This window comes from Pristiophorus japonicus, chromosome 19 (genome assembly GCF_044704955.1).
Source record: "Pristiophorus japonicus isolate sPriJap1 chromosome 19, sPriJap1.hap1, whole genome shotgun sequence".
NCBI lineage: Eukaryota > Metazoa > Chordata > Chondrichthyes > Pristiophoridae > Pristiophorus > Pristiophorus japonicus.
In genome coordinates, this window is record NC_091995.1 from 84,815,038 (window position 1) to 84,827,719 (window position 12,682).

The following is a 12,682-nucleotide window of genomic DNA, read 5'->3' on the forward strand; positions in this document are numbered from 1 at the left end:
AGTCACTTCTTCAAAAAGTTCAGTCGGATTCGTCAGGCATGGTCTCCCCTTTACAAATCTATGCTGGCTCTCTGATCAGCTGAAAATGTTCAAGGTGTTCAGTCACCCTATCCCTAATTATAGACTCCTAGTAATTTCCTGACAACAGATGTTAGGCTTGAGCACATAAACTAGACCGACTCTTCAGTGCCGTGCTTGTTGTCTTTCTGATCGACCAAGGGGGAAATCACACCTTTCTCCAGTTCAGGTAGATTCTGAAGATCCCATGGCACTATTCAGAGAGCAGGAATGTTCTCCTGTATTCAAGCCAGTATTTATCGCTCAATATACATAGGGTTACATGGGATATACGGCACAGAAACAGGCCATTCAGCCCAACCAGTCCATGCCAACGTTTATGCTCCACTTGAGCCTCCTCCCGTCTTTTCTCATCTAAATCTATCAGCATAACCCTCTATTCCCTTCTCCTTCCTATAGTTATCTGGCCTCCCCCTTAAATACATCTATACATTTGCCTCAACCACTCCCTGTGGTAGCGAGTTCTACATTCTCACCACTCTCTGGGTAAAGAATTGTATTCTGAATTCCCTATTGGATTTTTGTACATCACTAAGAAAGATTTAACTGGTTATTTCTTGTGTGAAAGAAAGACTTGCACTTATATAGTACCATTCACAGCCTTGGGACGTCCCAAAGCGCTTTACAGCCAATGAAATATTAGGGTAGTCACTGTTGGAATGTAGGAAGCGTTATTGTGAGAGCTTGCTGTGTGAAAATTGGCTTCACCGTACTCTGACAGTGAAGTGTCAGTGGATGTCCGGAGGGTGTGAGAGGTGTCGTATAAATGCGAGTTTGTTGCTCCTCCATTCTTCCCCAAGAATCTAATTTTGGAATCGTTATTACCAAACAGCTGGGGTATCCTGTTGCACATTTTGTTTTAAAATTAAACTTAAAAATTCCTACATGGAAAATGGCAGCTTTGTTTTGGAAAGTTGTGCCTTCTCAGGTGTCCATCATTAAAAGTGCTGTGTAACTCATCCTTTCTGGTATGATTTTTTGTTTCTCTCAAGCTCGGGTTGAATCCTCACTCTGCTGGGTTATCTAAGCTCAGCCAGCGGAGCAGTAGGAATACTACAGCCTCTTTCATTGCCCTGGAGAAGGGAGGGGGAGGGAGGAGATTGGGCAGGGTTCCTGTTGCTGATCCTGAGAGCTATCCACTGAGATTGTGTGTGTGTGGAGGTGAGGGGAGGGGGAGTGGGGGAGAATATGAGTGAGTAGTGAGGACAGGATTAGAAAACCAGTGATTTCCTCCATGGTACACCAAGCTGTACACAGGTCCCTACCACCCTCTGGGTGAAAAACATTCTCCTCAAAACCCCTCTAAACCTACCACTTAATTTAAATCTATCCCCCTGGTTCTTGACCTCTCTGCTAAGGGAAATAGGCCCATCCTATCCACTCATCGTTCATACTTTTATACACCTCCATTAAATCTCCACTCAGCCCCCTCTGTTCCAAATAAAGCAATCCCAGCCTATCCAATTTTTCCTCATCACTAAAATTCTCCAGTCTAGGCAACATCCGAGTAAATCTTTCCTATAATGTGCCTAGAATTGCACGCGGTGCTCTAGCTGTGGCCTAACCAGTATTTTATACAGTTCAAGTATAACCTCCCTGCTCTTATATTCTATGCCTCGGCTAAGGAGGAAAGAACAGATAAGCCCATTGATGTACCTTTTTCAAGGCGTTGAAGGGTAAATGTAAAAAGACATGATACTGAGGAGAATCCTGGAGTTTGGCATTTCTGTGGTTTGCAAAGCCTCTTGAGGTGTGTACACTGTTGTAAAGTGGTTTAGCTGCTTGTATCTTGGCTCCGTGCTCACAGAGCAGGCTCGGCCCTAAAGAAGCAGCCGAACCTGCCGCCTGTGGAGCCGAGCAGACCACTCCAGCTGAAACGCCGCCCTGATCACTCCTCGCACGCACGCACGCAACCGACCTTCCCTGTGCGGAAGAATGCAACTCAACAAAGTGCTTCCTTGTGTTGCAGCAAATACCTCACCGAGACCCATCTCCCGGGCCGAGAGGGAGCGGAAAGTGAGCATGAGGTTACATCGAGGTGCTCCCGCCAACGTTTCTTCCTCTGATCTCACAGCGCGGCAAGACGCTTCGCGCATTTCAGCGTCACAGGTACCAGTTTGTCACATCCCTCGCCTCTTCACATTTCTCCAGCCCTCTCTCTGATTCCTCTCTTAATTAACTTGTGCGGTGGAAGGGGGGGGGGGGGGGGAATGAAAAATCTGCTCCTCTAAGCTACACGGCCGTACAATAATTGGAAAGGTCCCACGCAGGCCGTTCACCAGCATCTCCATTGTAAATACCCCACAGGCATGGAAATTTAAAGGGACCACGCAGTTAAAGAAACAGGCTACGCAGCACAATGCGCAGCTTACAGGGAACATTGCTGCTTTCCCTCCTTCCTGTCACTGCGCCAGTGTGGTATCTTGAGGTTGGGAATTACACGAGAGTCTGGTAAAAGTTACTGGCACAGTAGTGCAGTGGTTACATTACTGGATGAGAGGCCTGGATTAATAATCCAGAGAAGGCGTTCGAATCCCACCGTGGCAGTTTGACGATTTATAATTCAGCTTGCATTAAAATTTTAAAATTGAGAACTAAAACGTTGCCATCAGTAAAAGTGACCGTGAAGCTGTCGGATTTTAAAAACCCAACTGGTTCACCAATGTCCTTTCAGGAAAGAGCAGGAAGCCTGCCGTCATGTCCGGTCTGGCCTCCACATGCCTCCAGTCCCATGCCACTGTGCTTGACACTTAACTGCCCTCTGAAGCGGTTTAACGAACCACAGAGACCCACGACCAATGTTCCCTTTAAGCTTCACGGGCGCACGGCACTCTGAGGTTCCCGCCTTTTCAATTGGAAAAACTGCCTGTGTGCGGAAATCTGAAGGGGCTGCCCGGGCCCAAAAATAATCCCAGGGGACATTGCCCACCGCTGTCACCAACTAGCGATGGTCAATAAATACTGGCCTTTCCAACCTTGCAAGTCTCCAGGAAGCTGTGTCTCTGTAACTGCTTAGTGCTCTGTAGAATCTGTGCTAAAGTCCCCGGCATCAACCCATCTGCGCTGTAACACCCGGTGATTTTTAGTGTCGTGCAAAGGGTCACTTTATTTTTATCATCGTCTTCGTCCATCTTGACTTGTGCCGGGCTGCCGTGTCATCGGTGCTCGCTGCTCTCTGGTGGCAGTGCTGGTGTAAGCCCAGACCACGGGTGTTGGCAGACTATTGGACCGTGGCCGCCACCACTGCCAAACTTGAGCTTGTCCAGCAAGGAGAGGGCGGACTAACTGTATTTAATCAACCCCGTCTCCCTTTAAGCTACGGCCAATTGTAGCACGCTCACTGCTGCCCTAACTGGGGGAATATTTTTAGAAAGCAAAAGGGTCAAAAGAAATCTAGTGACTTGAGAGCCACGAACAATGTTCCTGTTGAACTGCGCGGCCGCGTAGCGCTCTGGAGATCCCGCGCAGGTCACTCAGCAGCTTTGTAATGGAGAACCCACGCATGCACGGTCATTTGAATCATTGTGCACCCAAAAAAAAATTAGCGAGCACGTTGGTCGCAAGTTGTTCCTGTTTTTGCCCTGCGGAGTATGCACGAGAGCAGGTTTTTGTTTTTTGCCGTTCAGAACAAAATTCAAACGCGCATAATAAATGTTTTATCATGTATGTGTGTGTTGTAAATTCTACTGCCCTGGGACCTGTGCAATAAATCCAAATGCCACAGCAGGAAGCTTGCTAGTCTCACAGCTCTTCGAGGCCCTCTAGTGACGACAACCCAGTGTTGCTGCCATGTGGAGGCAGAAATGCTCCAGCATGCAGCCCAAATGCTTTAACTGTTGCCAGGTATCGGATCGGTTTGTTCACAAACACACAGAAAAACCCCCACCACCTTTTTTTCATTTAAAACTCAATTTTTTTCCCCCAGCTGGAAAAGTGTGTGTAGTTTTGTTCATGTTGGCATTGCTTGTGGCCCCCCCCCCCTCTGTGCCAACCATTTACTGAAGCATGGTTCAATGGGTACTGCCACCCCTCATGTATCTTCGACCAACTGGCTGGTATTTAGCCGGGAGTGTTGGTCACGGCGGAGCCCAATTCGTTCCCCGTCCAACATGCACAGGCTCGCACTTTCCAGCAGGGTTCATTGGACACGTCGTTCCGCGATCCCTCGCCGCTCCTGATGTACCTGTCCGCGCTCCAATCAGCGACCTGCACCTTGATGTCCAATCCGGTTACCCTCTTCGCTGTTTGATGTTTGTATCTGTGAATTGCCAAGTTATTGCCCTCGAGTGAGTCTTTGTTGCAGTAATTGATCTCCCCCTGTTTCCCTTACAGACCAGCATGCCCTTTGATCATTTGGCAAAGTGACTAATGTCCCTCGACCAGCAGGTAGTTTGGTAAGTGAGCGTTTGCTGTCCTTTGCTCGGATGGTGCCATGAGCATGTTCATCTTGTACCACATTTTGTCTCTGCAAATTATGTATTGTAGCTGAGCATAGATGCATTTAAGGATAAGCACGTGAGAAAAGGGTATTCTAATGGGGTGAGATGAAGAGGGGTGGAAGATTGCAGCATAAACACCATAGACCAGTTGGACCGACTGGCCTATTTGGGATATCATTAATTTGAGACACGAGTGTAGCGTGCTTGGGAGAACATCAGCAGGAGCAGGCCATTGGCCCCTCGATAAGATCGTGGCTAATCTGATCTTGGCCTTGAGGCACAGGTGATTTTTGGACCTATGGTTCCCAAAGCGCTCCATCGCTGAGGGCTTTCCTCGTGCCATTTCTTGGCCTGTTGTAGACTCGGTGATCGCTGTGATTTGTCAATGTTATCGTTGTATCGTGCGACTTCCGGGATGGTGGAAGGCGAACTAGATGGACCTTGGTGGTTTGGCATCTTGCAATCCCGATGCCCCACTGCAGTTGTGCTTGTGCTCAGTGGGGAATTACAGGGCATGGATTCAGCAACGATGAAGGAATGGTGACACCGTTCCAAGTCAGGCTGGTGTGTGGCTTGCAGGGAATCTCTGAGGTTGATGGAATTCCCATGATCATGCTGCTTGTCGCCCTCCTCGGGGCTGGGAACGTAAACACTATCCACACCTGAAATCCACACGCCTCCAGTAGGGATTGCCAGATCCCGATTAGAAATTGAACATTGTTTTCCACTTGCTTCCCTTGTCTCTGTCCCCAAAGGTCACTGGCCTGTTACAGATGCCCTATAATGTTGGAAAGTGTGAGGTCATGCACTTTGGCAGAAAAAAAATAAAAGAGCAAGTTATTATTTAAATGGAGAAAAATTGCAATATGCTGCAGTACAGTGGGACCTGGGGGTACTTGTGCATGAAGCGCAAATGGATAGTATGCAGGTAAAGCAAGTGATCAGGAAGGCCAATGGTATCTTAGCCTTTATTGCAAAGCGGATGGAGTATAAAAGCAGGGAAGTCTAACTACAGCTATATAAGTATTAATGAGGCTACACCTGGAATACTGCATGCAGTTTTGGTTTTCATGTTTACGAAAGGATATACTTTCCTTGGAAGCAGTTTAGAGAAGGTTCACTGGGTTGATTTCAGGGATGAGGGGGTTGACTTATGAGGAAAGATTGAGTAGGTTGGGCCTCTACTCATTGGAATTCAGAAGAATGAGAGGTGATCTTATCGAAACGTATAAGATTATGAGGGGGCTTGACAAGGTGGATGCAGAGAGGATGTTTCCACTGATGGGGGAGACTAGAACTAGGTCACATCATCTTTGAATAAGGGGCTGCCCATTTAAAACGGAGATGGGGAGGAATTTTTTTCTGATGGTTGTAAATCTGTGGAATTCGCTGCCTCAAAGCTGTGGAAGCTGGGACATTGAATACATTTAAGACAGAAATGGACAGTTTCTTAAACGATAAGGGGTTATGGGGAGCGGGCGGGGAAGTGGAGCTGAGTCCATGATCAGATCAGCCATGATCTTATTGAATGGTGGAGCAGGCTCGAGGGGCCATATGGTCTACTCCTGTTCCTATTTCTTATGTTCTTATGAAACTGATCTGGCAGAGGCACAGTAGCATAGTGGTTACGTTACTAGACCAGTAACCCAGAGGCCTGGACTAATGATCCAGAGACTTGAGTTCAAATCCCACCACGGCATAACTTAAATTCAGTTAACTAAATAAAATCTGGAATTAAAACTAGCATCCATAACGGTGACCATGAAACTACCGGATTGTCGTAAAAACTAATGTCCTTTAGGGCAGGAAATCTGCCGCCCTTACCCAGTCTGGCCTATATGTGACTCCAGCCCCACAGCAATGTGGTTGACTCTTAACTGCCCTCTGAAATGGCCCTGTGGGAGCACCTTCACCACACGGGACTGCAGCGGTTCAAGAAGGCAGCTCACCACCTCCTTCTCAACGGCGATTAGAGATGGGCAATAAATGCCGACTGTGCCAGCGACGCCCACATCCCGTGAATGAATTTTTTTTTTTACGTTGGCACATTCGGCGCTTTCCCTTGTCACTGACATCCACCGCTGATGGGATAAACTTGCCGCGTATCTCGGCAAAGGTGCGGGTTCAATTGCCAGGTTTGATGAGCTGATGCCATAATCCCACCCTGGCCTTGGGCAGGGCAGAGGGGCTAAATTCCTGCTCCTCATCACCAGCCAGTGAACCCCCTCCCATTTGGAAGCACCTGGGTCCGCCTCAGTGGTCAAGCCGAGTCCAGCACTCCCGATCGAGGCACCCAAAGAGTCATTCGGATTGAGTGCTGTCGGAAGTGGATTGCATCGAATGAAAGTATGTGGGGGTGGGGGGGGGGGTGGTGAAGAGGGGAATGCTTTAATAACATTGAACATTCTTTTCCCCAACCCCAGATTCCTTCGCTGATTTTTGCCAATGATGGGGCGACTTCTCCAACATTGACCACTGCAACGAAGCCTTCAGGGAGGATATCAGAACCGGGCTCGTATTCACCCGCTCTTTTATTTGTGCGAGAATCGAGGACGCAAGGCCTCAATTTCAGTCTGAACACGCTTGCAATGATCTTGTGTCAATCACCTCAGATTTATTATATACATTTTTTTTTTTTTCCCCCCGTTTGTTTGGAAGTTTTCTTTTTCCTGGAAGAAAACCCCGATTTAACTTGGACCCCTCGTCCCCACCCTCCCTCTCTTTCCTTACAGAAAAAGGACATTCTGCCTCCCCCAGCCTCGAAATAGTCAAGAGCTTCGAGCTTGACACACTTTTACCACACAGTAGCCGATTGTAAATGTCCCCTTCTGCCTGTTCTCCTCCTTTCACCCCCTTCACTTCCGTCTCCTCCCCTCTGCTAATTGTGTGTGTGTGTGTGTGTGTGTGTGTGTGTGTGTGTGCGCTCTCTTTCCCCCAAAACGTTAAAAGGTAGGAGGCAGACGGAAAAAAATAATAATAATTAAAAACTGATTTGACAAGCTCCTTTTCAAGACATGCAGTGGTCTCTGTTCCCAGCGATGCCAAGTCCTGGTCACTTTTATACAATGATAAAACAATAAATAAGTGGGCAAGTCCTCAAGGCAACCTGCGTTTTTAAGTGAGGTGACCCAGCCCAGAGATGGCCTGGCATTCGATGCATCCCGTACCGCAATCGAGGGCCTTCGTCGCCCTCCGCGTCCTGGTGCGGTCAAAGTGGGTACTGGGATTGCCCCTTTTATTTTCAGTGACAGCACTGGGATTCCTGTGTATATAAAGGGATTTGCTTTGGGCCCTCTTAAACCCCCTTCCCCATTTCCTCAAAAAAAAAACTTGGTCTCCATTTCCCTTCTCCTTGTAGCTATTCAGTTAACGCCACTTCCTAGCTTTTTATCTGTATTCGTGGGGTGGGGGGAGGGGCGGCGACGAGACTTCATGTTTTTAAAAAGTAACTCTTGCGTATATATTAGAGAGTAACACGAATTTTAATAGAAGCACTATTCGTGCGACGGTGGGTGGGGGGTTGGGGAAGGTCTCACCCATCGAAGACTCATTCACGAGGGTTCGTCAAAGCAAAACTGCTCGTCCGCTTGTGTCAACTATATATATATTTTCTAATATATGTGTGTGTGTTGACAAAACCAGTGGCATGGAACCACCTTGGCTGCTAATTTCTGAAGAATGTATGTATTTATTTTTTTTTAACGCTTTATCGTGTTCTGTTGTACTTTCTTTCAAAGAGAAAGAAAAAATTTCAGCGGGTGCAGGAAAATCTGGAGTGAAGGTTTTCTAATCCCAAGTGTAACAATTCAGTGCCATGTTCCTATCCCCGGTCGTCTACAAGCTAAGTAAGGATCTCTGGCCAAAACCGTTCAATGTTGCATTTTTTTTTTTAAAACAAAAAGAGAACCAGCGTGATTTTGATTTTTATGTTTGCCTGCTCGTGTCCGCTGTCGTTTGCTCGTCCGAAGCCTTCTCCGTGGTGGCGTCGACTGGACCCCGGGGCTTAATGCCTTTCTTTGCTTGGTGTCCCATCTTCTAACCGCCTACAGATTTATCTCGAGCGCGTGCGGGCCAAGTCTGGTAGTTCCGAAGTGCACGACATTGAAGAATGACTGGGGCGGGGGGGTGGAAGCTTTGTCGTGAGCTGCTTCACATTAATGTTTGAGTGTCCGAGGAGCCAACGTGGGTTTCTGCTCTTCTCTTTTTTTTTTACCTCGTTCCGCATCTTGCAATTTCCCGAACCCCCCCCTGCCCCCAACCCAGCCGTGGCTGAGGCAGATCCAGCAGCAGTGCCCAAATAAATTGTGCAGGCGCTGGCCCTCCATCAGCCAGTATCCATTAGGGGAAAGCGCAGAGAGGACAACTGCAGGGAGAAGCCTTGCTGCGCTTAAATGTCAAGATTTTGGAGCGAGTGTGTTGATGGAAGAGATGTAAATGCAGTGCTAATCAGTGCAATGCATCGCCGGATATAAGCAGCCCGCTCCCACATCTCATGCCTTTACATATAATCCGCAGTATTCCACCTTTTTAAGATGGCTTTTCACTTTCGTCGTCTTGAGCTTGGGAAGGCATTGATGCTTTGACCGTGTGGCTGACTGTAAACACACGGTTGACGAGGTACCCATTTAACTACTGCCCAGGTAGTGCTAACATGTAAATAAGAGGTTTGCTGGGGGGGGAGGTGGAGAGGAAACAATCGCCAAAATACCTGCTGAAAATTAAGCCCTTAAATCATTTCTGGCGAGGTCGTGCCTACAACTGCCTACAAGATCCAAAACATCAGGAAGGAGCGGAACTGGAGACGGAACACATTGTGTTGCAGCGTGCTGCTTTATTTGTCCGCTATTGCCCGCAGAAATGGAATTTTTTTTTTTTTTTTAAACAGTAAGTCGATCCCCGGTTAATTGCTAAGGAGGATTTTCCAACCCAGGTGTAAATGTGTAAATAACTACTGTGTCTGTGTGTGTGTGTGTGTGTGTGTGGTTTCTAAAAGTGTTCAGTGAAATTCTTGCAAATCTTTAGCCAGACACGAGAAGGGACGCTCCGCCAACCGGGAAGGTCACTTATTGTGAGGATTTTGTGCTCGGTTGAGCAAAGCTCAAGATTCCCTAGCTTTCCTAGGTGTCGCCTCCCATTTTAGGCGCCAGAAAGTGAGGTCCTCCATTTTGTGTCTCCAAAAATGTTCCCGTGGCAATGTCGCTTCCTGAGGTGGCAGAGAGGCTTGGTCAGAACTCCAGAACGAGGAAGTGATGCAGTCCGACGTTTGGATGCAGTGGAACAAAGAGTGACCTTACCGGCCCCCACAGTCTGCAATCCAAACACCCGCTCGCCTGATTTTTAAGACCAAACCATTTTGGGTGTGAGCAGAAACTGCAATAAGTGACCTTGTTCCATGTCCGTCGCCCCTTCATTCAAAATGTAACAGCATCCACTTGTTTTTTACCACTAGAATACGGTTCTGTCTTAAAGTGACCTACTCGGGAGGGGACCTAAAAACAGCGTACGCTCCCGTCTTTTTCTTTTGCTTACAGGTTGGGTGATTCTTCTCTGTGTAGTCTCGCAAAAGTTTTTGAGCGGCAAAGCTTCTTGGGCTTTTTGAAAACCTGGAGAGGTGGGGGGGGAGAGGGGCGGGGTGCGTCCGGTTACAACGCTCGGGGGAGGGGGGGGGGGAACGGAAGCGTCATCGGTGGCAGGGTAAGGGAGTGTACAATTCCCGCAGCTTGAAAGCAGCTTACAGCCCTCTCCTGAGTACCTCGCTTCAAGATTCTTAGCCACTGGTTTGAAGCTGGTGACCTTTTCTCTCCCCCTTCCCCAGAATCGAAATATATAATCAAAATGCATTTTCTTGTTCTGTACTGTAAACTTGAATGTTGGCCTCTTTATTTTTTTGAGATATTAACCATTCACCGACGCTAACATATCCCTCCCCCCCCCCCCCCCCACCATGACGACTTTTCTGTTTTATATTTAATACACGCGATACCTAAGTTATTTTCCCATGTATTTTTTTTAACATTAGTATTTCATAAATAACTTTTTTGAGATTTTTTTGTATTTGTGTAAATAGCGAGTTTTTTGATTGTAAAGTGAAAACTGTTGCTTCTTAGTACCGATGTCGAACAGTGTAACATAGTTTTAATTTGTGCAGAAAGGGGGGGTGGGTGGCTGGGGGAGGGCAGCATCAAACCATCGGCGTATCCCATCTCCGCAGGAGTTGCTGTTGGGTGGACTGTAAACCAGATCGTCTGTCTCTCGTACATTATTGTTCTCCTGAATTTTGTCCCTTCGCCATGAAGGACCGGTGTGTGATACTCCAACCAGGACTAAAGCGATGAAGTTCTCACTCTGATGGATGACTGGATAGTAATGCAGTGTGCCTCTTGTTTTTTTATTTTGAAACTGTGCTGTACTTTCACTTAAAATCCTATATCCAAATTCAGTTATTGTTCTCCTGAATTCTGTCCCTTCGCTGTGAAGGACCGGTGTGTGTTAATCCAGCCAGGACTAAAGGGTTGACGTTCTCTCTGGTGGATGACTTGGTAGTGCAGTTGTATTGTCTTTTTTTAATTTTAAAACTATGCTGTCCTTTCACTTTTTAAGAAAAAATAATCCTATATCCAAAATTCAACTTGGACAAAAGGAGGTGTTCCAAGTTCCAAATTAATGGAACTTTTTTCAGCATGCCTGCAAAGTTCTGTTGCCACCAAAAGTCAATCACTTGGCCCAAAAGAAAAGGAAGAGAAGTCCTGCGCTTCTAATTGAAGCCGGAATCGTCAAGACTTGAAAAGAGTTGCGTTGAAACCCAGAGCCAGTTTACCACAGCTTGCCCCCCCCCCCCCCGTTTTACCGTTCGTCCTGCTGAGGATTCGAGCCAGGCATGGTGTCGGTGGGGAGGTGGGGGGCAGCACTGGTTCAAGCAAAACGCGTCTCACTGTTGTATATGGTATTTATTGCACACTATCTTATGAATGTGTGTTTGTGTGTGTGTGTGCGTGCGCGCGCACGTGCGTGTATAATTTTTTTTGGCTCTTGACAAGATTTAGGGGAAGGGACTATTTTAATAATTAGCGGCCTTAGAAGACTTTCAGCTCAATTCAGTTGCTTTTTTACTCCCAAGTTTTAGCCTGTCTGGAGTACAAGGTGGTGGCTCCTGTCCGGCCTGGTCCAAGGTGCGACACTGTGTAACTCTCTTGTGGGCCACACGAGTCTAGAAGTTCCTGTCTGGTGATTTTAAAATGGAGGAATGCTGGGTGTGTTTCTATGATACGATTTTGCTAATTGAGGGGAGACAGAACCGTGCTAATTCGAGGGGGGTCATGTCTGCAATAAAACAGCAAGTGGGATTGTCCTGTAGCTTAGTGTTACTGGCAGTAATTTCTAGGCTTTTCTGTCTGTGGTAAGTGGGGAATTCTGGCTCTCTGCTCTTGGGGAAACCATCTAAATGTGACCTCGGCTGAAATGTTAAATGGTTTGGACTGCCCTCCCCACTGCCCTTCTTTTTTTAAAAATGTGCTCTCTGACCTATTCCGTCTCGATGTCTAATGTACAGTTCTTTATTCCTGACACTAAACGTTATTTACAATGCAATTTAATATGGTTGTTATTTGTGTACATTTTAAAACTTATAAATAAAAGGGAGAGGGGAAAAAAAAAAACACCATTGTCTTGTCTGGTTGATTGGTCGGTAGGAATGTCTCTAATACACTTTGGTTATCCAGACTGGAGGCCTCCTCATCTACAAAGCCGCTTAGAAAGGTACTGCTTCTGCTTCACCGTCCGTTAATGTATTGGGGGCACCGAGAACCATTGGGATCTTGAGGAACCACGTTACCTGTAATGAGATGATGGAGTTCCTGGAGAAGTCTGTAAGAATACCCAAGACATCCGATGCCTTGTGTTTTGGGATGCTTGAAGATAAGTCTGGTAGAACTGGAGGGAGCTGCAACGGTTTTTAAACAGCTCATTGATGCGAGAAGATGCTCTTGTCCCACTATTTAATATTGCAGAGCCTGTTGGCTTGATTTTTGTAGGAGGTAAAATATTGAGAGCCCATCATCAAGAGAACCACTTGAAGTGACAGTTGGGGTGCCAAAAGACCTGCATTAGCCACCATTCTTGTTCCTGGTTTGCTATTGAATGACCTGTGCCGGAAAGTGAATGGGGAC

The 12,682-nt window shown here is 47.0% G+C and overlaps 1 protein-coding gene across 1 annotated transcript in view; it reads left to right on the forward strand.

The window, feature by feature from the left end:
• The window catches only part of LOC139229999 (casein kinase I), a 65,339-nt gene extending 53,159 nt beyond the window's left edge, over positions 1 to 12,180 (forward strand). The window contains exons 9-11 of the mRNA XM_070861710.1: positions 2,048 to 2,187; positions 4,411 to 4,472; positions 6,941 to 12,180. Coding sequence (XP_070717811.1) covers positions 2,048 to 2,187; positions 4,411 to 4,443 — 173 coding nt within the window. The 3' untranslated portion in view covers positions 4,444 to 4,472; positions 6,941 to 12,180. The remainder of the gene's footprint in view (positions 1 to 2,047; positions 2,188 to 4,410; positions 4,473 to 6,940) is intronic.
• Positions 12,181 to 12,682: the final 502 nt, after the last annotated feature.